Raw genomic sequence first — 26,385 nt, 5'->3', positions numbered from 1 at the left:
TGTCAATGTTTTCTCACTTTTTTCTCACATTTCCATCATTGTTTACGTCTCAGTTTTGTTGCTATTTTCACAGCTTTTTTCCCAGAAGCTTTTGGACTGGGGTTAAAGCCAAACTGGAGAAAATGTGCTCTGTTCAGGTGGGAGTTAAGGGGTTAAATTTCCAATCTTAAGACTCATGTCATGTGTCCATTTTTTCACCTTTTGCAGGTAAAAGTTAAGGCTGTAACTGGACTGTGACAAATAACAATATATCGATTATCAGTATCATTTTATCATCTCTATAAAAGACAAGCAGGACTTTTTAAACTGCTGTCATTACAAACTCTCTCTGTGCTGCTGCAAAACTGAACTGAGGAAGGATTTGTAATTCAAAGCATGAGACTTTGGCTTGGACTCATCTGTGACCTGAAAACTAAGGACTTGTCACTTGTTTCCACCTAAAAACAAATCACAAAGGGGCGGAGATAAACCGTCACACAGATTTTGGGGGCGTGAATTTGTTACATGCACAAAATAAAAGTTTCACGCACTCTCTCTATCTCCTTGTCCAGCCTCTGCAAACCAGAGATACAAACCTCTCCATCCAAACCACTGACTCATCCCGCGTTTGTGTTTAAAATGGCTCTGGAGCTGTTCCTGGACTTGCTCTCCCAGCCCTGCCGCTCGGTTTTTCTGTTCGCCAAAAAGAATCATCTTCCTGTGGAGGTCAAGCTGGTTTCGCTGATGAACAGTGAGTGTTGCTGTTACATGTGGACATAATGGGGCGAGGCGGCGCGTGCGCTTCGTAAAGTAGTGAGAAGAAGCGCGTTCATTGAGGCGGATGGAAGTGTAACTTATCATGAACCGATCAGCTGATGCCTTTTTCATGCAGAATTTGACAGATTTGTGTTGATGAACATCTTCATGTTATAACCAGCCTTAAATGTGCCTGTATATGCTTATATATACACAGTCTGTGGTGCCGACACTCCTCACGGACCGCGCCGCTGCTTTCATTACCTCTTCAGACGCTCATGTGTTCACTTCAGGCGGAGCCGCTGCGATTCTAGGGGGAAAAAACTGCGCAGTTGCTGCTCAGCACTAAGACATGAACTTAAACGGTTTCCCGATTGTTTGTTTGTACTTTGACTTTGTTTGTACTTTGACAGTGGAATAGTTTTACCAGCCTGTATTTCTCTGACATTTGAGGCAAATCTCGCCTCTTTCTCTCTCAGATATTATTTCAATACTTTTTCGGGTTTGTGTTCACTCCGCTCTGAACAGCTGGCGCGTGTTGCTGCTCGTTCGCCCCGCTCTTCCGCACCTGCCGCCACGCGCACTCATCACCCGCACATGTGCGCGCACTTCCCATTGACAATATACAGGATCAACCGCACCTGCCGTGAGAGCCGCGTCTGGTGTGTAGACACCTTTAGGCGAACACACAGTTGCATAATATCAAACTGTCACTTCATAATAATTAATCATTTTATGAGAAAATACTAAACCGACCTTGTAAACTCTCCTTTTCCCTGTCCCCTGCAAGTGACTTCAAGGACTTATAGTCCAATAAATACAGCAACTCGCTGCTGCCAGTGCGGAGGCCGTACCGGACCTTAACCGGATTTAATGTGAGCTTGGCGTAACATTTTTGACTGAGCTTTCTCGTTCGAACGTAACACCAGCTCATTAGAACGTATTAGCAACTCGTTCTAACGTGTTTCCCAAGTCGGCGTAGAATGCCATCCATCCATTTTCTTCTGCTTTATCCGGGCCGGGTCGCAGGGGCAGCAGTCTCAGCAGAGATGCCCAGACTTCCCGATCCACACACACCTCCTCCAGCTGTTCTGGGGGGACCCCGAGGCCACACCAGGCCAGCTCGGAGACATAGTCCCACCAGCGTGTCCTGGGTCTTCCACGAGGCCTTGTCCCACTAGGACATGCCTGGAACACCTCCCGCGGGAGGACCAGGAGGCATCCGGAACAGATGCCCGAGCCACCTCAGCTGCTCCTTTCGACGTGAAGGAGCAGCGACTCTACTTCGAGCTCCTCCCGGGTAACTGAGCTCCTCACCCGATCTCGGAGGGTGCGCCCAGCCACCCTGCGAAGGAAACTCATTTCGGCCGCTTGTATTCGCGATCTTGTCCTTTCGGTCATGACCCAAATCTCATGACCATAGGTGAGGGCGGGAACGTAGATCGATCGGTAAATCGAGAGCTTTGCCCCGACTCAGCTCCCTCTTCATCACGACAGACCGATACAGCGACCGCATCACTGCTGACGCCGCACCGATCCGTCTGTCCATCTCTTTTATGTTGTTTCCTTTTTTACGTGCTCCATACGTTGTTGCAATAGTAGAAGTTATTAGATGTTGTGAGAGTCCACCTACTGACTGACCTGGTTATATGTTTGTGTCACTGTTTCAGGGGAGCAGCACACGGAGGAGTTCGGAAAAGTCAATCCCCTCAGAAAAGTGCCGGCGCTCAAAGATGGAGACTTCTGCCTGGCCGAGAGGTACAGAAGAAAATCCCGTCCTGCCAGAGACTGTTCAAACACTGGTGCAATAGAAGCCTCATCGCTGTGTTTGTAAGAAAGTCAGATCATGAGTCTGCCGTCTCATGATGATTCACGCGGTCCACGGGGAAATGTTTTTGCGAGTTGAAAAATGAATGGAAAAAGAAAGCTGCCTGACTTCCCCACCACAGGGATGACTTGTTAATTAAACTGACCAGTGCGATGTAGAAATGAGGTAAACATTCAAATCAGATATTGGTTTTACTGATAACAATTTTAATATTAACTTATCCTCAATTTCACTTCCAGATACTTTGGCTAAAACCAGCTTCAAAATGAACATAGAGACTCCCTCAATCAAAGCCTAATAAGCAGGGCTGGGACAAAATAACAGTTACACTTTGTTACATTTTCTGTTCAATCTTAACACTTCAATAAAAGTCAAATGGTTTAAACTCGTGCTAGAAGGTCCAGGGTTCGATGCTCACTACTGCCACCTCAGGTCTTGTGCGTAACTGCAGCTCCTATATTAAAGAGGGGGTATTATGCTTTTTTCAGTCACATAGCACCAGTCTATATCACACTACAATGATGAGCAAACCTTTTGTTGGTCTGTAAATGCAGGAAATTAGAATAACTGCCTTGTATAAAATGTCTCTCTCAAAATGGCTGTAGCGAATGTCTTGAAATAGGCCTCTGTCTCTTTAAGAACCTCTGAGCCTTTCCGACACGCCCCCTCCACACGCTGTCTGTGGCATCAGTGGGGAGGGGGTTCTGCTGAGGAGCAGTGGTTGGTTTCTCGGCTGGTGACGAAAGCTCGGAGGCGTCTCCAGGAGGTGGGGGCGTTCCTAGGAGGACTCAGGCAAACCTATCCCTAAAATGGCCGCCATTGAGTGGTGCGCACTGAATGGGTGCTGCTGCCGGATGCTCTCTCATCGAATGCAATTTCTCCATCTGTGAGATCAATAAAGTATCATCTTATCTTATCTTATCAGAGTTTTTACAGATTACTCAAAAATACGTGAATGTGCCAGTGTTAATTTCGTCGACTAAAATATTTAGTCTTAATTTTAGTCAAAATGATATTTTTGACGACAAAATTGGACTAAAACTAAATTAAACGTTTTTCATGAGACTAAAACTATGACTAAAATGTCCAGATATTTTAGTCGACTAAAATAGAACTAAATAAAAAGGAAAAGGAGAGACTAAAATCATCCAAACTTCTATTGAGCGTCTGAAAGAGCCTCAGATCATTTAAATTCTCTGCCAAAGGATCAACTCTGAGCTTTGTTCATGAGGAGCAGCTCCATGAAGCAGAGGAACAAGATTAAACATGATTATAATGAATATTATCAATGCAAAGTCCACTAAATTCGTCTTAAATTTAGTCGACTAAATTTACTTGCAATTTTAGTCGACTAAAACTAGACTAAAATTGAATTACATTTTCGTCAAAAGACTAAGACTAAAACTAAATTAAAATATGTTGTCAAAATTAACACTGGAATGTGCCAAGGCAACACTTCAGGCATGTTTTTAATGAGGGAGTGACATAATAACATGATGTAAAGCTTGAAAAAGTCAATTTTGCGTAATACCCCCCCTTTAAAGGGATATTTCAGGATTTTTGACATAGGGCCTCATTTCCTAGTTCTCCAGAGTGTTGCTGATTTCTGGAGATTTTTTTTTTTTTGTAATTCATTCACTTTCATATAAAAGTCTGTGTCGATAGAATAATGTTTGGAATATAACTGACCTGCATCACATGAATGATCGCATTTTGAGGGACTATTTTCTAGCAGATCACTCCGCCGCCGCGTAGCTTATACAACCACGAAGCTGATGCTGCTCAAATATAAGTTATTTTAAATGCAAAATGGTTAAAATTACTATATCGACACAGACATTTATATGGTTAGTCTGGTGTTATAAGTGATTTGCCACTGTTTTCAATGCAGGCTTAGCTGATACCATAGGAATGCGCTAGCCTTGCATTAGCCTAGCGCCACGAAACTCTTCAAACATAAGAACTGCTTGAATTACAAAACAAATATCTCCAGAAATCAGCAACACTCTGGATAACTAGGAAATGAGGCCCTATGTCAAAAATCATGAAATATCCCTTTAAGCTCGTGCATGACTTCAGACCTGAAGTAACAACTTTTTGAGCGACCCTTTAACCTTAACCTTATACATATCGGGCCGTGAAAAAAATCTTATCGTCCCAGCCCTACTAATTACATCTAGTGCAGCCTCCGGTCGTCAACGTTCAGAGGTTTGAAGGTTCTTGGGCTGAAACAAGTAATTGATTACTGAAATAGTTGACATCGATAAATCGTATTCTGGTTTACACACCTCAAAACGAGCAATTTATTTTTTTAATGAAAAAGTACTTTGTCAAGGTCTGTAGAGTGTTTTGAATATTGTAAATTGTGTGTCTCAGAACATTTATCCAATTCGCTCCTTGCGCAATACCATAATGCATTGCGCCTTGGTTCGCTACTGTAAACGAAGAGACTGAAATGAATATATCCAATTCCACTCAACCAAAGCTTAAAGGGACTATACGGAGTTTAAAAATGTTAAAATTATGTACTTTCCTGTGGTGTAGAATGAGCCCAGACCTGTTCACCACAACTGCCTCTAAAATCCTGCACTGTCACTCGAAAAGTTGTGACTTCGGGTCCGAATTGCCGCCATGCACGAGCTTAATATAGAAGCTGCAGTTACACGTATGACCAGAGGTGGCAGTAGTGAGTATAAAATGGCCAACTTGCACGTAGCCCCTTTCAGATAATCCGAAACTTTTTATCTACTGATTTCTGAAAAGTCGATCAGGAGAAAAGCTCTCGTGAACCTCGTGTGCAGAGCTTTGTCGTTCCGCATTATGTTTTTTGATTGTTGGAGCGATTACGGGCACGGCAGAAGTTGTTTTTCATCATTGTTTGGCTGTAGCTTCACTCGCACTCAACATTTTTGTGTGTTTTGCAGCATTCCTATGATGGAGTACATGGCGGAGAAGTTTAACACGGCCGATCACTGGTTTCCCAAAGACCTGCAGAAGCGAGCGCGGGTCAACGAGTACCTGTCCTGGCAGCACTTCGGGATTCGATTCCACGGCTCCAAGATATTCTGGATGAAGGTACAGTACACAAAAGATGAACCAGTTTTACTAATAATCAAAACGGACAAGCCAGTGTGGAGCAACAATACGAAAAAGTTGAAGTGAATTTTGACGGAGAAATCCCCCCCCAATCGTTCCTGTTTTCTCTTTGGTTCAGATCGTGACTCACTGTTAGTGTGAGCAAAGTGGAGCAGTGTTTAGGTGAGTCTGGAAGTTAAAGGAATATTTCAGGATGTTTGACAAAGGGCCTCATTTCCTAGTTATCCAGAGTGTTGCTGATTTCTGGGGATTTTTATTTTGTAATTTATGCAGTTCTTCTGTTTGAAGAGCTTCGTGGCGCTAGGCTAACGCAAGGCTAGCGCATTTCTATGGTATCAGCTAGCCTGCATTAAAAACAGCCTGCCCCGGTCCACAGAGCACCTGAGGCAAATCACTTATAACACCAGACTAACCATATAAATGTCTGTGTCGATAGAATCATTTGAACATTTCTGCATTTAAAAGACCTTATATTTGAGCAGCATCAGCTTCGTGGTTGTATAAGCTACGCGGCGGCGGAGTGATCTGCTAGAAAATAGTCCCTCAAAATGCGATCATTCATGTGATGCAGGTCAGTTATATTCCAAAAATGCCCTCCTCGTCGGGATCCCTGGTAAGAGCCTGCTGAAGTTCCAGCACATCCAAAACTGTGCAGCCAGGATCCTGACGAGGAGGCGCAAATATGACCAAATAACCCCCGTCCTCCGGTCCCTTCATTGGCTGCCCGTCCATTACAGAATCCACTACAAAATCTTCCTCCTCACATACCAGTGTATCCATGGAACAGCCCCGGTGTAAAGATTTTAAACTAGCCCCCATTTCAGGCTACCCCCCGGTACTTTGAAATCAGTTTCAAGTTACCCCCGGGGGTAAGATGAACGCGATTTCAAGCTACCCCCCCTGATTTCAGATTACCCCCTTCTCAACTGCTTTCTTCATCCATAAAATACCTTACAGGAACCGCGGTTGGAGCCGTAACCTTAAGGATAGTGGAGTTTACGAACTAAAGCTAACCTTACCTTAGCCCTAACCTTAAGGATAGTGGAGTTTACGAACTAAAGCTAACCTTACCTTAGCCCTAACCTTAAGGATAGTGGAGTTTACGAACTAAAGCTAACCTTACCAGATGAAAAGTTACGAGAGTTGTAGCTATTATTAGCAATTAACATCCGGGCATTTTCTATTTAACACAGCCAAACAAACAATACATGTTGTGGCGGGGGTAATCTGAAATCAGGGGGGGTAACTTGAAATCAGTTTCAGGTTACCCCTGGGGGTAGTCTGAAATCAATTTCAAAGTACCGGGGGGTAAGGTGAATTGGGGGGGTAGTTTGAAATCGCTACACCGGCATACCTCACTGAGCTAGTTACTCCCCACACCACCACAAGGCGCCTACGGTCCACTTTCACCCACACCCTTCACCAGCCCGTGACCAAGCTCTCCACGATGGGAGACAGGGCCTTTAAGGCAGTCACCCCTAGACTCTGGAATGCCCTGCCAGAGTCCCTGAGGGCTCCCCAGAGTGTTGAGGCCTTTAAAAAAGGCCTGAAAACGCATTTATTTAAAAAGGCTTATTCGGACTAATTTGTTTGTTTGCTGCTTTGTTTTACTATGTGAATGTTCTTTTTGTTTTTATCTGATTTTATTCTTCTGTTGTAGCACTTTGAGGTTTCGTTGAAATGTAAAGTGCAATATAAATAAAATGTATTATTATTATTATTATTAAAAATGATTCTATGGACACAGACATTTATATGGTTAGTCTGGTGTTATAAGTGATTTGCCTCAGGTGCTCTGTGGAGCGGGTCACACTGTTTTTGCGCTAGCCTTGCATTAGCCTAGCGCCACGAAACTCTTCAAATATAAGAACTGCATGAATTACAAAAAAAAACATCTCCAGAAATCAGCAACACTCTGGATATCTAGGAAATGGGGCCCTATGTCAAAAATCCTGAAATATCCCTTTAAGGTGAGACAATATTGATTTTGATTTGTCTCCCTTAACGTCCTTAAGTATAAAAATGACCAAACTTACCCCACCTGATGCTTTTTTTTATGGCGTTTATCTGCAAGGGAGCTGGAGATATCCTGGAAGTAACTCCAATGCGCCGCAAAAGCCGAGTTCCTACGCTTCATTCTCAAATATTGACATATTTTGCTGTAATTCTGTGGATGCAATAATTGAGTTGAGTTTCAAATGGTTTTGGAAGCACTTTGGTCTTCCTGGTGTTGTTGTAAAGTGCCATAAATAAACTGTAGAGCCCCGTAAAGGACCTCACGTGTGCTTCTGCTCGTTGTGCAGTTGATGGCCCCCGTAGTGTTTAAGCTGGAGGTGCCGGAGGACAAAATGGCGGGTTCTCTGCAGGATCTGAACGCGTCCCTGGACCTGATGGAGAAGACGTTTATCCAGGAGGGAGGCTTCATCGGCGGGGACCAGATCTCCATCGCAGACCTGGTGGCCATCGTGGAAATCATGCAGGTGAGAGCGGGTTTGGTCATAGTAAACCAGGTCTAAACCAGGTCTAAACCAGGTCTAAACCAGGTCTAAACCAAGACTAAACCAAGACTAAACCAAGACTAAACCAAGACTAAACCAGGACTAAACCAAGACTAAACCAAGACTAAACCAGGTCTAAACCAGGTCTAAACCAGGTCTAAACCAGGTCTAAACCAGGTCTAGGCAGGGTCTGAGCCATTTTCTTTGAGTCGACACTGGGAAAAAATATGTACCTACTGGTCTGTTAAAATGCGTGAGAATGCACCAAATTGCACTATTAAAATAAAAAAGATCTCTGTGGGAGGGCCCCCCTTTTTAAATAAGTCCCCCCACCAGTCTGGCAGTAGCAAAGGTTCTTCCGCGAGCGCCTCGGAGCTCAAAATGGGGTCCTTATTTTTATATTTTTAAACTAGTACTATGTTTAAGAAGTTACTTGTGCTTGTGTTCAAAATGTAAAAATTCATTCATTTATCCTGTCATTGTAGAGAGAGAGAAATCAGACAGACATACAGTATGGGGGCCCCTGAAAAAACTTTAGCCCCGGGGCCCATTTTACTTAAATCCGGCCCTGCCACTAAACCAGGGCTATCTTGTAAGTTACCTCACTGACCCTCTTCGTAGTACAAGGTTAAAGCAGTACTAAGTAACGAGTTTACCTTAATAAATCCGTTCCGTAGTCCCTGTGGGGGTAATACAAGTGTTTATGGGATGATTGGAGGGTCTTTCATCGCCCCCTGGTGTCTCTGGCCAGAAAACCATGTTTGCAACTTGACTGCCACCGGACCGGAGCAACCAATACACCCTAATGAAATCACGAAGAAGAAGCTAACAGGCTAACGGGCAAAGCTAACAGCGGGCTAACGTCACTTTAAACAGTATTTACAGCCAAGTTTGAGTGAAAACAAATATTTCCATTGTATAATTGGATGCACAGTAACCCTCTCCCCCTTCGCCTTTGCTGTCAGCGTAGTATTTACTCTCCAAGACAAAAAATCGGAACTTGCTACTACACCTGCAGTTGCGCTTATGGCCTCTAGGGGGAAGAGTTACTTAGTACTGCTTTAAGTGTCGGTGTAGTCGCGTGTCAGACCTGGACTAAAGCAGGACCTTTACAACTCATCGTCCTTCAGTAACGGTTCCCTCTTGTTTCCAGCCGTTTGCCGCCGGCGTGGACGTGTTCCAGGGCCGTGCGAGGCTGAGTGCGTGGAAGGAGCGCGTGGTGCAGGCCGTGGGGAAGGAGCTGTTCGACGAGGCCCATAAGACGGTCCTGGCGGCCAACGACTCCATGAAACATCTCGACCCCGACAACATGAAATTGTACATGCCGCTGGTTCTCAGGATGATGAGCTAAAAGCTGAACAGAAAACGGAAACATTTGGCGTAAGATTTGACCAAATGAACCGGACCTACCGCTTCCTGGTTGCTACGTACGTTGGTGACGTCATTCCGCGCACCGCACGTACAGGTCCGCTTGGACTCTAGATTGTCCGTGAGTTTTCTTTCTTTGTGCCTTGATTGATGTATTATTCTGCGTTTTTGCTGTGGTTTCGAGCCTTGATAAAAGTATGCTAAAATAATACTGATGTTTACTGTAGATCACTCTGGTGCTGGCTAGACCGCACTTCCGCATTACGTCAGTGTGACGTCACTTAGTGCTCTCGCAGTACGTACAAGTTAATGCTTTTGTGTGTGTATTTTTGAAAAGGAAATGTTGGAAGGGACAAATTAAGCCAACCACAGTTTTTGTTTATTTAGATACGCTGTGGAGCGGAGGAAATTGGGGGGCACTTTCTGGCTCCTGTGGACTTTTTCCCTTTTTGAGTGGGGATTTATTTTGTGTACGGGGGGAAGAAAAATCTGAACACTACTGATATTATTTGGATATCAGTATTTATTTATAATACACACTTGCATAACCCACATGTTCTGTCTGTGTTGATGGTGTTCATAGTATGTCATATATACAAAAGGGTTTATGCCATGTAGCACATGCCCTTGTGAGGATTGTAGCATTGCAGCATTGTAAGGAAAACTCACCGATTATAACAAACCCCTTTATCCTATACGTCAGGAGGGAAACCTGACTGGCACCCCTAAAAAGAACTTAACAATCATAATAAAAATAAAAAACAAAAAGAATAACAAAGTGTCAATCCGTCACAGGATCATTCTTGATAGGTTTCGAGTGCCATCAAAACATTCTCAACACAATGCAAAATTCGCGTCAATTTCTTCCACAGGCTGTAGATAGAAATTTAAATGGCAAGTGAAAGTAGAATTAATATCCATCTTACTTTGTTGTACAGTTATGAACTCATGAAGAAGAACAGTCCGCTCTTCTGTGTTGCCACAAATACTTTAGTCACACTCTCTCTGGTTCTGAATAAATAACTGCAGATTGTCAAAACAGTTTTCCCTCTGGGGCTGTGAGCTTTTAGCCTGGCATAAAACCAGACTGGCTTTATTTATGTATTTATAAATACATATAAAGACAGTCTGGAATTGTGGTAGTAGGACGCAATTTCCAAATCGAGACTGGAGGCGGGGCTAAGGATCGCAGTTTGAACGAGAGCGAACCAACCAAACAAAAAGAGACTTCTGTATTGTAAACAGACCGAGGGCCGAAGCCGCCGATTATTAGCCCAAAGTAAAGCACAACACTGGAAAAATGATCATCTTAAATGAGATAAATGACTTGAAATTGCTTGAATTAAAGTTCTTTTATGTTGAATTTGAGTCGGTTTGAACTAATCCAAGATACAAATGCTACAGCGCCAATGGAACAAGAATAAAACACACTTGAAATCAGACAAATAATTGTTTTTCGCTTGAAATTACACAAAATGATCTGAATTAAGAGAATAACGACTACAAGAGGTTTTATCTCGTCTAAGACCAGACCAAATCTACTCAAACCTTAGATTCAATCTCTTAATTTTATGTCATTTCTTCCTTAAAACAATTATTCTTTTTCCAGTGCACTTCTTTCAAATGTCAGTATTGCACATAATATATGAGCTCATTGGGTGTATTGACAGTATTTCTACCTTTGTTTCTCCCATTTAAACTAATAATGTTAAAGGAATAGGCCACCGTTTTTACATACTGAGATATGTTCTTACCTTAGCTTTGACGAGTTCTTTAGGACCTGTCTGATCTTCACCCGTGCCTTCAGTCACGTAAACACAGCGCAGACGGCGTTAGCATTTAGCCTCTCCCTCTCTCCTCTATGGCTCCAAAACAGGTCAAGATAGAAGCTACCAAGCTCTTCCACGTTTTCCCTATTTAAATATGGTTACATGATGTACTATAATGTAAGACGTAATAATACCAGGAGTAGTTCAAAATCCATGCAGTAATCTTCACTTTACTGTGCGGATGCCAAACTACTCCTGGTATTATTACAATATAGTCCCCCCTTTTATCCGCTTAGAAAATCCACATTGTTTAATTTTGTGTAATTATACTTTGTAGTGGAACACTTCACGTAACCATATTTAAATAGGGAAAACGTGGAAGAGCTTGGTAGCTTCTATCTTGACCTGTTTTGGAGCTATAGAGGAGAGAGGGAGAGGCTAAATGCTAACGCCGTCTGCGCTGTGTTTACGTGACTGAAGGCACGGGGGAAGATCAGACAGGTCCTAAAGAACTCGTCAAAGCTCAGGTAAGAACATATCTCAGTGTGTAAAAACGGTGGCCTGTTCCTTTAAAAGTACTCTCTTATTTGTGTAATAATGTTTCTCAAAATCATCTTGAGGGCCAGAGGTTCTGTGCTGGAGGGCCGGATTTGGCCCACGGGCCTGACGTTGCCTCCCCCTGTCCTACACCATGATGTTTGTCGTCCACAAAACCGAACAAAGGGCACTGGTGAAAGACCGTTGTGTCGCGGCCGCCATCTTCACTGTTTTGGTTACAGGAGGAGCACTGGCTTATGGGAAATCCTAGATGATGCACCGTTAAGTCCCGCCTCCCGTGCTATGATTGGCTCATGTATCTCTGAACATGGAGGATCAGTCTGGTTCGTGCCAGGCCAGTGAGCTTTGTTCTCTTGGCGAAATAAATGTGTCTAATTCTCAGATGATGTCCCGTCGTCATTTTTATTACAAGTATTTTGATCAACAAGATTCATTAAATGACGTGGTTTGTAATCTGAGGAATTGGGACGGTCCCCCGTGTAAGTATTTGTCTTTAACGGACTCATTTGCATAGATAGTCTGGGCTGCTGCTTTGATGAGACATATTACACTAACGTTTTTTCATGCAAATCTATCAAATAATCACTTTCAAGCTTTTGTCACTTTCATAGTAGTGGAAAAGGTAACCGAATGCTTCAGTCAACTAATAGTGCTGTCAGCCTATTAGCTTATTCTATCAAATATTGGATTTTGGTCTCCAGCTGGCGTGTGACGGTGTAGTGCTGTAAACTAAGCAAAAAGTTGCCCACAAAGATGGACAGTGTGGAAATAAACGTAGGTTATGAATGAGGAAGGCAAGGTTAAAGGGATGTTTCAGGATTTTTGACAAAGGGCCTCATTTCCTAGTTATCCAGAGTGTTGCTGATACCTGGAGATATTTTTTTTTGTAATTCAAGCAGTTCTTATGTTTGAAGAGTTTCGTGGCGCTAGGCTAATGCAAGGCTAGCGCATTTCTATGGTATCAGCTAGCCTGCATTAAAAACAGTCTGACCCCTGAGGCAAATCACTTATAACACCAGACTAACCATATAAATGTCTGTGTCCATAGAATCATTTGAACATTTTGCATTTAAAATACCTTATATTTGAGGCGCATCAGCTTCGTGGTTGTATAAGCTACGCGGCGGCGGAGTGATCTGCTAGAAAATAGTCCCTCAAAATGCGATCATTCATGTGATGCAAGGTCAGTTATATTCGACAAATTATTCTATTGACACAGACATTTATATGGTTAGTCTGGTGTTGTAAGTGATTTGCCTCAGGTGCTCTGTGGAGCGGGTCACACTGTTTTTAAAATGGGGGTATTATGCTTTTTTCAATCACATAGCACCAGTCTATATCACACTACAATGATGAGGAAACCTTCTGTTGGTCTGTAAATGCAGTAAATTAGAATAACTGCCTTGTGTAAAATTGCTCTCTCAAAATGGCTGTAGTGAATGTCTTGAAATAGGCCTCTGTCTCTTTAAGAACCTCTGAGCCTTTCCGACACGCCCCCTCCACACGCTGTCTGTGGCATCAGTGACGAAAGCTCGGAGGCGTCTCCAGGAGGTGGGGGCGTTCCTAGGAGGACTCAGGCAAACCTATCCCTAAAATGGCCGCCACCAGAGCTTTTACAGATTACTCAAAAATACGTGAATGTGCCAAGGCAACACTTCAGGCATGTTTTTAATGAGGGAACGACATAATAACATGATGTAAAGCTTGAAAAAGTCGATTTTGCATAATACCCCCCCTTTAATGCAGGCTAGCCGATACCATAGAAATGTGCTAGCCTTGCATTAGCCTAGCGCCACGAAACTCTTCAAACATAAGAACTGCATGAATTACAACAAAAAATATCTCCAGGTACCAGCCACACTCTGGATAACTAGGAAATGAGGCCCTATGTCAAAAATCCTGAAATATCCCTTTAAAAGAAAGCACCGACTACACACACACTCGCATTCATGCATATGGATGATACATTCCTACAAAATTATTTCTAATAGGACACTGCTATGTTGGACCTTTGTCTTTGCACACTGAATGCCCTCTTCCGGCCTCAAGTGGATATTGCTGGGGGAAGTAACTCTGGATCCTCCTGGAAGAGCAGCAGTGTGCCATGGGGAAAGCTGTGCATCTCTGCTGAGACTGTGAAGGGGGCCCCTAAAATCACAACTGGACCGGGGTTGCCCTTAGGGACCAAGCTCATAAAAAAGGGGTGATCAGGCCCGTTTAACAGGAAAGACTCAAAAGATGCCGTTTGATTAAAGAACTAGGCTCCCACCCAATAAGTGGCTCAAGTGGCAAAAGTGGGCGGGGTGGAAAAAGGTGAATACCTCCAAAGAGTGCGCTGTAAAAAGTCATTCATCCACCCTGCTATTGTCACTTTATATTATACCTAGTTTTAACATGACAATGAACGCTTTCGGTTTTTAACTTTTAACTAAGTGGATAAATCTTTGGGGTGTGTCGTTCAAACAAAGGGTGCGTTTTCTATACATGAACTTGACTTGACTTAGTGTGGTGAGTTTTAGAAAGAAACCGGATCTTCTAACCCTACTGCCATGTTACTAATGTGCTAACCTTTATTCTATTATTACTTAGAGTTCCCAAAATATTCACTCAAGTAAGACTAATGCGAACTACACTTTAAAATAATTTAACTGAAGCAGAAGTTAAAAGTAGTGACCAAATATTAACTCAGATAAGAGTAAAGAGTGTTTAGAGAAAACTTTACTTGAGTATTGTGAGTGACTGAGTGAGTGTTTGAGTCGAGACATAAATGATGAGAAACAAAACATGAAATAAAGTGAAGCATTTTATATTTTCAAAGGAAATATCATTAAAATGTAAACCACGAAATTGCTATGAAGAATTAATGAACAAAACAGAAAAATACATCTGTTTTATGTGTCAAAATAATGATTTGTCACTTAACCTCTTAACTCCCACCTGAACGGATCAAAACGCTTCTTGGGAAAAAAAAGCACCAAAACAGCCACAAAGAAATGAGAAGAAAACAAGGATGTAAACGCAACAAAAAAATGGCAAAAATTGAACAAATATTTGACAAAAACGCAACCAAAAAGTGACAAAAATTCAACAAAAAAATGTGACAAAAATGTGACCAAAAAGTGACAAAAACTCAACAAAAATGTGATAAAAAATTGACAAAAAATTACATAAAATGACAAAAAAGACAAAAAAAAAATGACAAAAATGTGACAAAAAATGACAAAAATGTGATAAAAATGTGACAAAAAAATGACAAAAATTTGACAAAAATGTGATAAAATGTTACAAAAAAATACAAAAATATGATAAAAATTTGACAAAAAAATGACAAAAATGTGATAAAAAATCTGCGAAAATTTGATAAAAATTTGACCAAAAATTACAAAAAATTGACAAAAAATTGACTAAAATGTGACAAAAATTGACGAAAAAATGACAAAAATGTGATAAAAAATCTGCGAAAATTTGATAAAAATTTGACCAAAAATTACAAAAAATTGACAAAAAATTGACTAAAATGTGACAAAAATTGACGAAAAAATTACAAAAGTGTGAAAAAAAAGGACAAAAAAGTTACAAAAATGAGTTGAACACCCAACAAAAAAATGATGGAAAAAAAATCGGATGACGTGAGGAAAAAGATCCTCTCGGTTCAGGCCGGAGTTCAGAGGTTAAGGTAAGGCTGAATTGGGAGAAAATACACTTGGTAAAGACGGGGGTTCAGAGGTTAAAGATTTACTCCCGGTGACACTAGTGACTGTTTTGCTAAGAAACACACTTCACTTTAACATCAGCCACAATGAGAAGTAACACGGAGCTACTTCATAATGTAACTGAGTACTTCCCACCTCTGCTTGTTTGTTTGCACTTTGTCCTTTGATTCCACATCCTCTGACTGTCGGAGGGATTTGTAATTCAAAGCATGAGACTTTGGCTTGGACTCATCTGTGACTTGGAAACTAAGAACACTTGATTCCACCTCTGACACACATCGACGCAAGGGGGCGGGGCTAAACCTTCACACAGATTTTGGGGGGCGTGAACTTTTTTCCCCTCGCTTATAATAAAAGTTTCACGCTCGTGCTCCTTCTCCAGCCTCTGCAGACCAAACCTCTCCCTCCAAACCGCTGAATCCTCCCGCGTCTGTGTTTAAGATGGAGCTGTTCCTGGACATGCTCTCCCAGCCCTGCCGCTCGGTGTATCTGTTCGCCAAAAAGAACAATCTTCCCGTGGAGGTCAGGCTGATTTCGCTGATGAACGGTGAGTGCGAATGTCGGTGATATAAAAGGGCGAGGCGGGTGTGTGCGCGCGCGCGCTTTGGAAACGCACCAACAAGCGTGAAGAATAGCGCGCGTGTTTTGTGACTGATTGACTTTGGATGGACTCGCTTGCTGTTTTTATTTCGCAACCCTCGTGAAGCCCGCGTTCACGTGCCTGGTGCCAAACTGCTGAGGAAGTTTATTGAGGCGGATGGAAGTGTACACAAAATTTGACTAAAAAATGACAAAAATGTGACAAAAAATGACAAAAATATGATAAAAATATGACAAAAATGTGATTAAAAAATCGACGAAAAAATGACAAAAATGTGACAAAAAAATGACAAAAAAAGACCAAAAAATGACCAAAAAATGACAAAAATGTGATAAAAATGTGACAAAAAATGACAAAAAAATGACAAAAAAATGGACAAAAAGTGACAAAAAAATGACAAAAATGTGACAAAAAATGACAAAAAAATGACAAAATATTGATAAAAATTTGACAAAAATTTGACAAAAAGACAAAAAAATGACAAAAATGTGACAAAAAATGACAAAAAATGACAAAAAAATTATAAAAATTTGACAAAAAAATGACATAAATGTGACAAAAAATGTGACAAAAAATGTGACAAAAAATGACCAAAAAAATGACAAAATATTGATAAAAATTTGACACAAATTTGACAAAAAAAGACAAAAAAATGACAAAAATGTGACAAAAAATGACAAAAAATGACAAAAAAATTATAAAAATTTGACAAAAAAATGACATAAATGTGACAAAAAATGTGACAAAAAATGTGACAAAAAATGTGACAAAAAATGACCAAAAAATTACAAAAATATGATAAAAATTTGACAAAAAAATGACAAAATATTGATAACATTTTTTACAAAAAATTTAAAAAAATTGACAAAAAATGACAAAAATACGATTAAAAAATGACAAAAATATGATAAAGATTTTACAAAAAAGTGACAAAAATGTGACAAAAAATGACAAAAATATGACAAATGTGATAAAAAATCGACGAAAGAATGACAAAAATGTGACAAAAAGTGACAAAAAAATGCAACCCTCGTAAAGCCTGCGTCCACCTGCCTGGTGCCAAATGGCTGATGAAGTTTATTGAGGCGGATGGAAGTGTAGCTTATCATGCGACCGATCAGCTGATGCCTTTTTCATTTCAGAATTTGTTTTGATGAACGTCTTCATGATGTAACTCTCGGCCCTGAAGCGAACACACAGTTGTATAATATCAAACTGTCACTTAAAACTCACTCATTTTGCAGCTGTGGGATAATTATTAAACCGACCTTGTAAACCAGGGGGAGGCAAGTTTTCTTAACGTGAGGGCCAATTTTTTTTCCTTGTAAAATGACCGAGGGCCAAAGTAAAGCACTAAACTGGAAAAAATACCACCTTAAATGAGATAAATGACTTAAAATTGCTTGAATAAAGGTTCTTTATGTTGAACTTGAGTCTGTTTGGACTAGTGTAAGATAAAGATACAAACGCTGATGCCGATGGAACAAGCATGAAACCCACTTTGAAATCAGACAAATTAACTTTTACTTTTAAAAAGATTTGTTTTTCAGTTGAAATGATGCAATATAATCTGAGTTGAGAGAATAATGACTTGTTCCATTGGTGATAAGATGTTTTATCTGATCTAAGACCAAATCTACTCAAACTTTAGATTCAATCTCTTAATTCAAGTAGGTTTCTGTCATTTCTTCTATAATTTTTTATTTATTTTTTCCAGTTCTACAAATGCCGGAGTTGTACATGGTAACATAATATGACCTAATTGGGTGTATTGACAGTATTTCTCCCATTTAACCTTAAAAATGTTGAAGTACTTTCTGATTTGTGTCAAAATGTTTCTCATAATCACCTTGAGGGCCAGAGGTTCTGTGCCGGAGGGCCGGATTTGGCCCCTGGACCTGACGTTTCCCACCCCTGTTGTAAACGATCCTTTTCCCTGTCCTTGAAAGTGCACGAGGACTTATCGTCCAATAAGATAAACACATAAACAATACGATAAGTGCATCGTTTGTACATTTATTTGCATTTTTTCCCCTTTATTTTCAGCCAAAGTCGTATTTCAGTGTATTTCCTGTTCACTTTGGGATATTTTAAGATTAAAGGAACAGGCCACAGTTTTTTTCATACTGAGATATGTTCTTACCTGAGCTTAGACGAGTTGATGCGTGGAAGAACGTGGTCACTTCCAACTTCACCCCCGTTTGGAGCTATAGGAATACATTGGGAGAGGCCAAATGCTAACAAGGTCGTTCTGCCTGACTGAGGGCGCCCGTCTCAGCTCAGGTAAGAACACGGTGAACTATTCCTTTAAAGGCACACTGCGTAACCTTTTGGACTATGCTGTTGTCATCAGTACAAAACATGCTCGACACAGGAAATGCTATTTTTGCAGTGGTTAATCAAAGAATGGCTTTGAATCAGGACCTAACCTGTTTAAATCTCACATTCTGCTAACTTTAGTTGACATCTCCATGGAGACGAGCTGGAGACGTCCCCACTCCCGGTAAAGTTACAGTCATGTCTTAGGAGAGCTGAGCCGCTCACAGCAAAGACTCATGTGGTACATTTATGAGGGATTTTTAAAGGGGGGGTATTATGCAAAATCAACTTTTTCAAGCTTTACATCATTTTATCATGTCACTCCCTCATTAAAAACATGCCTGAAGTGTTGCCTTGGCACATTCACGTATTTTTGAGTAATCTGTACAAACTCTGATGGCGGCCATTTTAGGGATAGGTTTGTCTGAGTCCTCCTAGGAACGCCCCCACCTCCTGGAGACGCCTCCGAGCTTTCGTCACCAGCCGAGTAACCGACCACTGCTCCTCAGCAGAACCCCCTCCCCACTGATGCCACAGACAGCGTGTGGAGGGGGCGTGTCGGAAAGGGACAGAGGTTCTTAAAGAGACAGAGGCCTATTTCAAGACATTCACTACAGCCATTTTGAGAGAGACATTTTATACAAGGCAGTTTTTCTAATTTACTGCATTTACAGACCAACAGAAGGTTTGGTCATCATTGTAGTGTGATATAGACTGGTGCTATGTGATTGAAAAAAGCAGAATACCCCCTCTTTAAATGATGAAAATATCTGTTATAAAACAAATGCATGAATTTCAATTTAATAATTTGGTTAAAATTCTACGCGGTGTGGCTTTAAAGCAGTACTAAGTAACGTGTTTACCTTAATATATCCTTTCCGTAGTCCCTGTGGGGGTAATACAAGTGTTTATGGGATGATTGGAGGGTCTTTCATCTCCCCCTGGTGTCTGTGGCCAGAAAACCATGTTTGCAACTTCACTGCCACCGGTGCGGAGAAAGCAATACACACTAATGTAATCACGAAGAAGAAGCTAACATGCTAACGGGCAAAGCTAACTGCGGGCTAACGTCACTTTAAACAGTATTCACAGCCAAGTTTGATTGAAAAAAAATATTTCCATTGTATAACTGGATGCACAGTAACCCTCTCTCCCTTCGCCTTTCCTGTCAGCGTAGTATTTACTCTCCAAGACAATTAATAAGTTAAAAAATCGTAACTTGCTACTACACCTGCAGTTGCGCTTATGGCCTCTAGGGGGAAGAGTTATTTAGTACTGCTTTAAAGGGGCTAGATACAAGTTTGTGATTTTATGCTCACTACTGCCATCTCAGGCCTTATGTGCAACTGTTACAAAAGGAACGAGCTATAGAAATATTTGACTTATCTGTAACTGAGGAACATTACTTAAACTAAATGCAGTAGCGTCATCACAGTTTAAGTAGCTCCAGTTCCAAGTGCATTTAAAATGTCAAACTCCGCCCTTTTATTTTCTTTTTTACGTACAACGCCCCATAAGTTATAAGATGTTGTGAGAGTCCACCCACTGACTGACCTGGTCATATGTTTGTGTAACTGTTTCAGGGGAGCAGCACAAGGAGGAGTTCGTAAAAGTCAATCCCCTGAAAAAAGTGCCGGCGCTCAAAGATGGAGACTTCTGCATGGCCGAGAGGTACAGAGGAAAATCCCGTCCTGCCAGAGACTGTTCAAACACTGGTGTAATAGAAGCCTCATCGCTGTGTTTGTAAGAAAGTCGGATCATGAGTCTGCCGTCTCATGATGTTTGCTCTTTAGCCGTTGTTATTCACGAGGTCCTCTGGGAAATGTTTTTACGAGTTGAAAAATGCACATGAACGCTCGCACAAGTCGGGGGGGGGGGGGGGGGGGGGAGAAAGACGGGTCAAAACAAGCTGCCTGACTTCCCCACCTGACTGCGGAAATCAGCTGTTAATTAAAGTTAATGCGATGTAGACATGAGGTAAACATTAAATATTGGTTTTATTGACGACGATTTTAATATCAGCAGCCTGTGGTCTAAGGTGTGGAGGGGAGTGAGGGGAGGGGTGAGGGTGGAGAGTCAGAGGAGGGGAGGGGAGGGGGTGGTGGAGCAGAGCAGGGCAGCATTAACCTCTTAACTCCCACCTGAACATGTTTTCTCCTGTTCTTCAAATTCTCCAAATGTAAAAGCTTCTTCAAAACAGCGATTTAAAAAACGAGAAGAAAATGAGGACAAAAACTCAACAAAAAAGTGACAAAAATCCAGCAAAAAAAAGACAAAAATCCAGCAAAAAAAATAACAGAAATCCAGCGAAAAAAGTGACAAAAATCCAGCAAAAAAGTGACAAAAATCCAGCAGAAAAGTGACAAAAATCCAGCAGAAAAGTGACAAAAATCCAGCAAAAAATGACAAAAATCCAGCAAAAAAAAGGCAAAAATTCACCTAAAAGTGACAAAAATCCAGCGAAAAAATGACAAAAATCCAGCAGAAAAGTGACAAAAATCCAGCAGAAAAGTGACAAAAATCCAGCAGAAAAGTGACAAAAATCCAGCAAAAAATGACAAAAATCCAGCAAAAAAAAGACAAAAATCCAGCAAAAAAAATAACAGAAATCCAGCGAAAAAAGTGACAAAAATCCAGCAAAAAAGTGACAAAAATCCAGCAGAAAAGTGACAAAAATCCAGCAGAAAAGTGACAAAAATCCACCAAAAAATAACAGAAATCCAGCAAAAAAAAGACAAAAATCCAGCAAAAAAGTGACAAAAGAACAGCAAAAAAGTGACAAATATCCAGCAGAAAAGTGACAAAAATCCAGCAAAAAATGACAAAAATCCAGCAAAAAATGACAAAAATCCAGCAAAAAAGTGACAAAAATCCAGCAAAAAACAAAACAAAAATCCAGCAAAAATATGACAAAAATCCAGCGAAAAAGTGACGACAATGTCAAAGAGGAGAGAATGCATTTGGTTTTGGCGGTTGGTAAGAGGTTAAAGTCTGTAAAGAGTTTTTTGTACATTGTAAATTGAATAAATATGATCGTTTTGTGTCTCAGGACAATTATCCAATCGGAAAGTCTCCTACAGTTTCAGCCAGTTTGGAAATAAACGTCCTCGATAAAAGTCCCTGTCACCGCCCGTGCAGCTCCAGTCGTTAAAGCTCAGTGTCTGAACTCTGGAGGTTCTTAGCTTTCAAATGACAAATGGCCTGTTCACAGAAACTTGTACTTGTGTTCATGTGCAGCTTTGAGCAAACCATAGAGAGCCTCCTACAAACATTAACTTTAAGTTTACTTCATCGATTCAAGATGCAAGATTTTTTATCTGTCAAACCATAGACACAGACGGCATCTCTGGAACCGCCCATATATGGTCATGTTTGAAAACAGTTAAGGGGAAAACATTTGGAGAAAAATCTAAAGTGGTTCAACAGCCCATAAATACATAAGTAACGGAGAATGCTAACTTAATCATCCAGACGCTAATAACCATTATTCTGTCTTGTGAAATGCTTGGCTCACACGGAAGAGGACACTCTGTTTAATGTTTTTCTGATGTCTGAAATCCGAAATACAGTTTCACAATTTCCCTTTTTTTCATTATGATATGTCAAAACAAAACGTAAAAAAAAACAAAATAAAGAATGAAACAAGTCTATATTTGAACAAAACGCCCTAAAGTTCCTTTTTTGTGTGTGTTTTGCAGCATTCCTATGATAGAGTACATGGCGGAGAAGTTTAACACGGCCGATCACTGGTTTCCCAAAGACCTGCAGAAGCGAGCGCGGGTCAACGAGTACCTGTCCTGGCAGCACTTGGGGTGTCGCATGGCCGGCTCCAAGATATTCTGGATGAAGGTACAGTACACAAAAGACTAACCAGTTTTACTAATGATCAAACATGAACAAGTAAAAATGCTTCGTCACTGCAGCCTGTCGGTCACAGCAGCTGCTATCATGTGTCGACAGTCGTTATGTTGTAATTCATGTGAGAGGTTAGGGAGATTGTGCCTGTCAAATGACTCACTGCCCACGCCCGGCTCACATTAAATCCGGTTAAGGTCCGGTCCGGCCTCCGCGATCTTACAAAGTCATTCAAACCAATGTTGCACACTCGCACTGCTCCGCGAAGTCCGGGTCCGGTTACCGAGGCCGTCCGGCGGCAACGGAAAGAATCCGCAAGAAGTCTGTTTTTGCCGGAGCCTGGAGCACTGCGGAAAAACACGAGCCAAACAGGAAGTCGGGTCTCGTGAGGAAAGAAGCTCAGTTGTATTTCAAAATAAAATCTGTCTTCTCACTACTTATCCGGACTCGTTTACCACCTGTACACGCGCGTAACGTCGTAAATGTAAACATTTCTTCAGTACCAGTGACAAAGGGGCACTAGTGTGTTGCAAAGCATCCACTTCACTGGGGAGAGTCGTTGTACTGGCAAAAACTACGTACAGTGCCTCTCGAAAGTATTCATACACCTTGAACTTTTGCACATTTTGTCATGTTTACAGCCCTAAACATCAAGATTTTATTTAGATTTTTTTACTGAACGTTCACACACAAGTAACAGACAACTGTGAAGTGAAAGCAAAATGATACATGATTCTGTTTTTTTTTTTTTTTTAAATAGAAAAGTGAAAAGTGGGGCTTGCATAAGTATTCATACAGCATTTTCTGAGTGCATTAAATTGCCTTTATAACATTCATTCCAGAATGTTCACACCTTGGCCTAACGGTTAAATAGAGGCACCTGTGTGTAATCTACTCTCAGTATAATTTCAGCTGTTCTTTTAGGCCCTCAGAGCTGTGGTCGGAGTGTATTGGTCACTAAACAACATCATGAAGGCCAAGGAGCTCCAGAGAGGTCAGGGATAAAGTTATGGAGAAGTTTAAATGAGCGTTAAGTTATACAAAGATTTCCCAAGATTTAAACATCTCCCGGGGCACTTTTCAATCCATCATTTGGAAATGGAAAGAGTAAAGCACCACTGCCAACTTACCAAGACACGGTTGTTCACCTAAAATATTAGATCAAACAAGGAGGACACTGGTAAGAAATGTAACCAAGTGCCCCAAGATAACTCTGGAGGAGCTGTGAAGTCCTGCCGCTGAGCTGGGGGAATCTGTACATGGGACAACTATAAGTCGTATCTACACAAATCTGGCCTTCATGTACGAGTGGAAGAAGAAAGCCATTATTGAAAGGAGGCCATAAGAAATCCCGTTTGAAGTTTGCTAGAAGTCATATGGAGGACACAGCTCCATGTGGAAGAAGGAGCTTTGGTCAGATGAGACAAAAATGAACTTTTTGGCCCAAATGCAAAACGTTATGTATGGAGCAAACCTAACACTGCTCATGGTCCTGAGTGCACCATCCCCAGTGTCAAATATACGGGGGGAAGCATCATGCTGTGGGGCTGCTTTTTCTCAGTGGGGACTGGGGAGATTGTAAGAATAGTTGGGAGGAAAACCTGCTGGAGTCAGCAAGAGAACTGAGGCTGGGGCGGAGATTCACCTTCAGCAGGACAATGACCCGAAACACAAAGATAAATCTACAATGGAATGGTTTAAAAACATATTTTCTATTTTTTGAAAAATAACAGAATCATGTATCATTTTGCTTTCACTTCACAGTTGTCGGTTACTTGTGTGTGAACGTTCAGTAAAAAAATACAAATAAAATCTTTATGTTTAGGGTTGTAAATATGACAAACTGTGCAAAAGTTCAAGGTGTATGAATACTTTCGAGAGGCACTGTATATACGGGGCTAATCATCACGTGAACTCGCACCAAGAGGCAAACCCACGTGCACTTCTGTTCTCATGAGTGCCGTTTCTGTGCCTGGCGCAGCGTCTGGCGCCGGAGCCGGCGGAGCCACAGTGCTGGACTCACTGTGAGTGGTAGTTTGGGGCAAACCCGGACTGGATCAGGACCGAACCCGGACCGTAGTTAATGTGAGCCAGGGGTAAGTGTGAGCAAAGTGGAGCAGTTTTATTTATAGAGTCAAAGGTTGTGTGTCATGACGATTAGGTGAGTCTGGAAGTTACGGTGAGACAATATTGATTTTGATTTGTCACGCAGTGGTCAATTTTCTCGCTAGAGCATAAAAATGACAAAACCTACCCCACCTGATGCTTATTTTAGTACATCTGCAAGGGAGCTGGAGATATATCCTGGAAGTAACTCCAGTAACTCCAGTCGAGATCGGGTGAGGAGCTCAGTTACCCGAGAGGAGCTCGGAGTAGAGTCACTGCTCCTTCACGTCCAAAGGAGCAGCTGAGGTGGCTCAGGCATCTGTTCCGGATGCCTCCTGGTCGCCTCCCGTGGGAGGTGTTCCAGGCATGTCCTAGTGGGACAAGACCTCGTGGAAGGCCCGGGACACGCTAGTGGGACTGTGTCTCTGAGCTGGCCTGGTGTCGCCTCGGGGTCAGAACAGCTGGAGGAGGTGTGTGTGGATCGGAAGGTCTGGGCATATCTGCTCAGACTTCTGCTTCTGCGACCCGGCCCTGGATAAAGCAGAAGAAAATGGATGGATGGATGGATGGATGGATGGATGGATGGATGGATGGATGGATGGATGGATGGATGGATGGAACTCCAGTGCGCCGCAAAAGCCGAGTTCCTACACTTCATTCTCAAATATTGTCATATTTCACTGTAATTCTGTGGATGCAATAATTGAGTTTACATTCAAATGGTTGTATCTTTCTGTGGTCTTCTGGTGTTGTTTAAAGTGCTACAAATAAACGTTGCTTGATTCATTGATTGATTGATCGTAGAGCCCCGTAAAGGACCTCACGTGTGCTTCTGCTCGTTGTGCAGTTGATGGCCCCCGTAGTGTTTAAGCTGGAGGTGCCTGAGGACAAAATGGCGGCCGCTCTGGAGGATCTGAACGCGTCTCTGGACCTGCTGGAGAAGACGTTTATCAAGGAGGGAGGCTTCATCGGCGGGGACCAGATCTCCATCGCAGACCTGGTGGCCATCGTGGAAGTCATGCAGGTGAGAGCGGGTCCTGTCGGGGTTTAGACCTGTGCCACTCATTTTAAAATCTTGGAATAATCATTTTAATTGGGGCTGCGCTTGTTGGTGGTGGTCGTGAGTCCTGTTGGCAAACCACAGCTTCGTAGTACCAGGGTTATCTTAAGTTACCTTGCTAACCCTCTTCTAAAGCAGGACCTTGCAGCTTTTAGTCCCTCAGTAACGGTTCCCTCTTGTTTCCAGCCGTTTGCCGCCGGCGTTGACGTCTTCGAGGGCCGGGCGAAGCTGAGCGCGTGGAAGGAGCGCGTGGTGCAGGCCGTGGGGAAGGAGCTGTTCGACGAGGCCCACAAGACCATCCTGGCGGCGAAAGACTCCGTGCACCAACTCGACGTCAGCAAAATGGAAATGTTCAGGCCACGCATCATCAGGCTGATCAGCTAAAACCAAATAGAAACCGGAAAAATGTGGCGTAAAGTTTGACCAAATGTGTAACTCTTGATACCTGGGTTTCAAGTGGCATCAAAACATTCTCAACAGGATGCAATGTTCCTGTTATTTTTTTCCCAAAGACTGTAGAGACTGTGGAAGCTACTAACGCTCAATTTTAATGACAAGTGAAAGTAGAATTAATCCATCTTTCTCTATTCACACTCGCTCTGGTTCTGAATAAAAGACTGCAGATTCTCTAAACAGTTTTCCCTCTTGGTCTGTAAAGCTTTGTACTCATGGCGAAGTAAATTCATCTAATTCTCAGACAATGTCCTGTTATCATTTTTATAACAAGTTCTTAATCAACAAGATTTGTAATCAGAAGAATTGACTCTGTGACTTCCTGTTTCGATCCCGCACGCCAAAATAAAAGCACACAGCTCGTCTCATTGATCAGCTCAGCAGGTGCTTGCAACATTATGAGAATAGAATTAAATATACACATTT

General features: G+C 41.8%; 1 protein-coding gene across 1 annotated transcript; it reads left to right on the top strand.

Moving 5' to 3' along the window:
* Window positions 1-570: 570 nt before the first annotated feature.
* On the top strand, window positions 571-26,101 carry LOC306961105 (uncharacterized protein). The gene is made up of 11 exons (XM_079553721.1): window positions 571-730; window positions 2,406-2,493; window positions 5,488-5,638; window positions 7,963-8,139; window positions 9,311-9,503; window positions 13,902-13,987; window positions 15,923-16,112; window positions 20,069-20,156; window positions 22,184-22,334; window positions 25,294-25,470; window positions 25,693-26,101. The coding sequence occupies exons 1-11, from the start codon at window positions 619-621 to the stop codon at window positions 25,888-25,890; spliced, it is 1,611 nt and encodes a 536-aa protein (XP_079409847.1). The 5' UTR covers window positions 571-618; the 3' UTR covers window positions 25,891-26,101.
* Window positions 26,102-26,385: the final 284 nt, after the last annotated feature.

Source organism: Gobius niger (genome assembly GCF_951799975.1).
Source record: "Gobius niger genome assembly, chromosome: 3".
In the NCBI taxonomy this organism is placed as follows: Eukaryota; Metazoa; Chordata; class Actinopteri; order Gobiiformes; family Gobiidae; genus Gobius; species Gobius niger.
The sequence above is the reverse complement of the archived record's forward strand: the minus strand, read 5'-3'. Positions and strand labels throughout refer to the sequence as shown.

Bases quoted from the DNA above. Each gene is read 5' to 3' on its own strand.
- LOC306961105 (XM_079553721.1), top strand. From the start codon at position 619: ATGGCTCTGGAGCTGTTCCTGGACTTGCTCTCCCAGCCCTGCCGCTCG. The intron at 13,988-15,922 runs GTGAAGGGGGCC...TTATAATAAAAG, and splicing joins TGTGCATCTCTGCTGAGACT to TTTCACGCTCGTGCTCCTTC. The intron at 22,335-25,293 runs GTACAGTACACA...CTCGTTGTGCAG, and splicing joins CCAAGATATTCTGGATGAAG to TTGATGGCCCCCGTAGTGTT.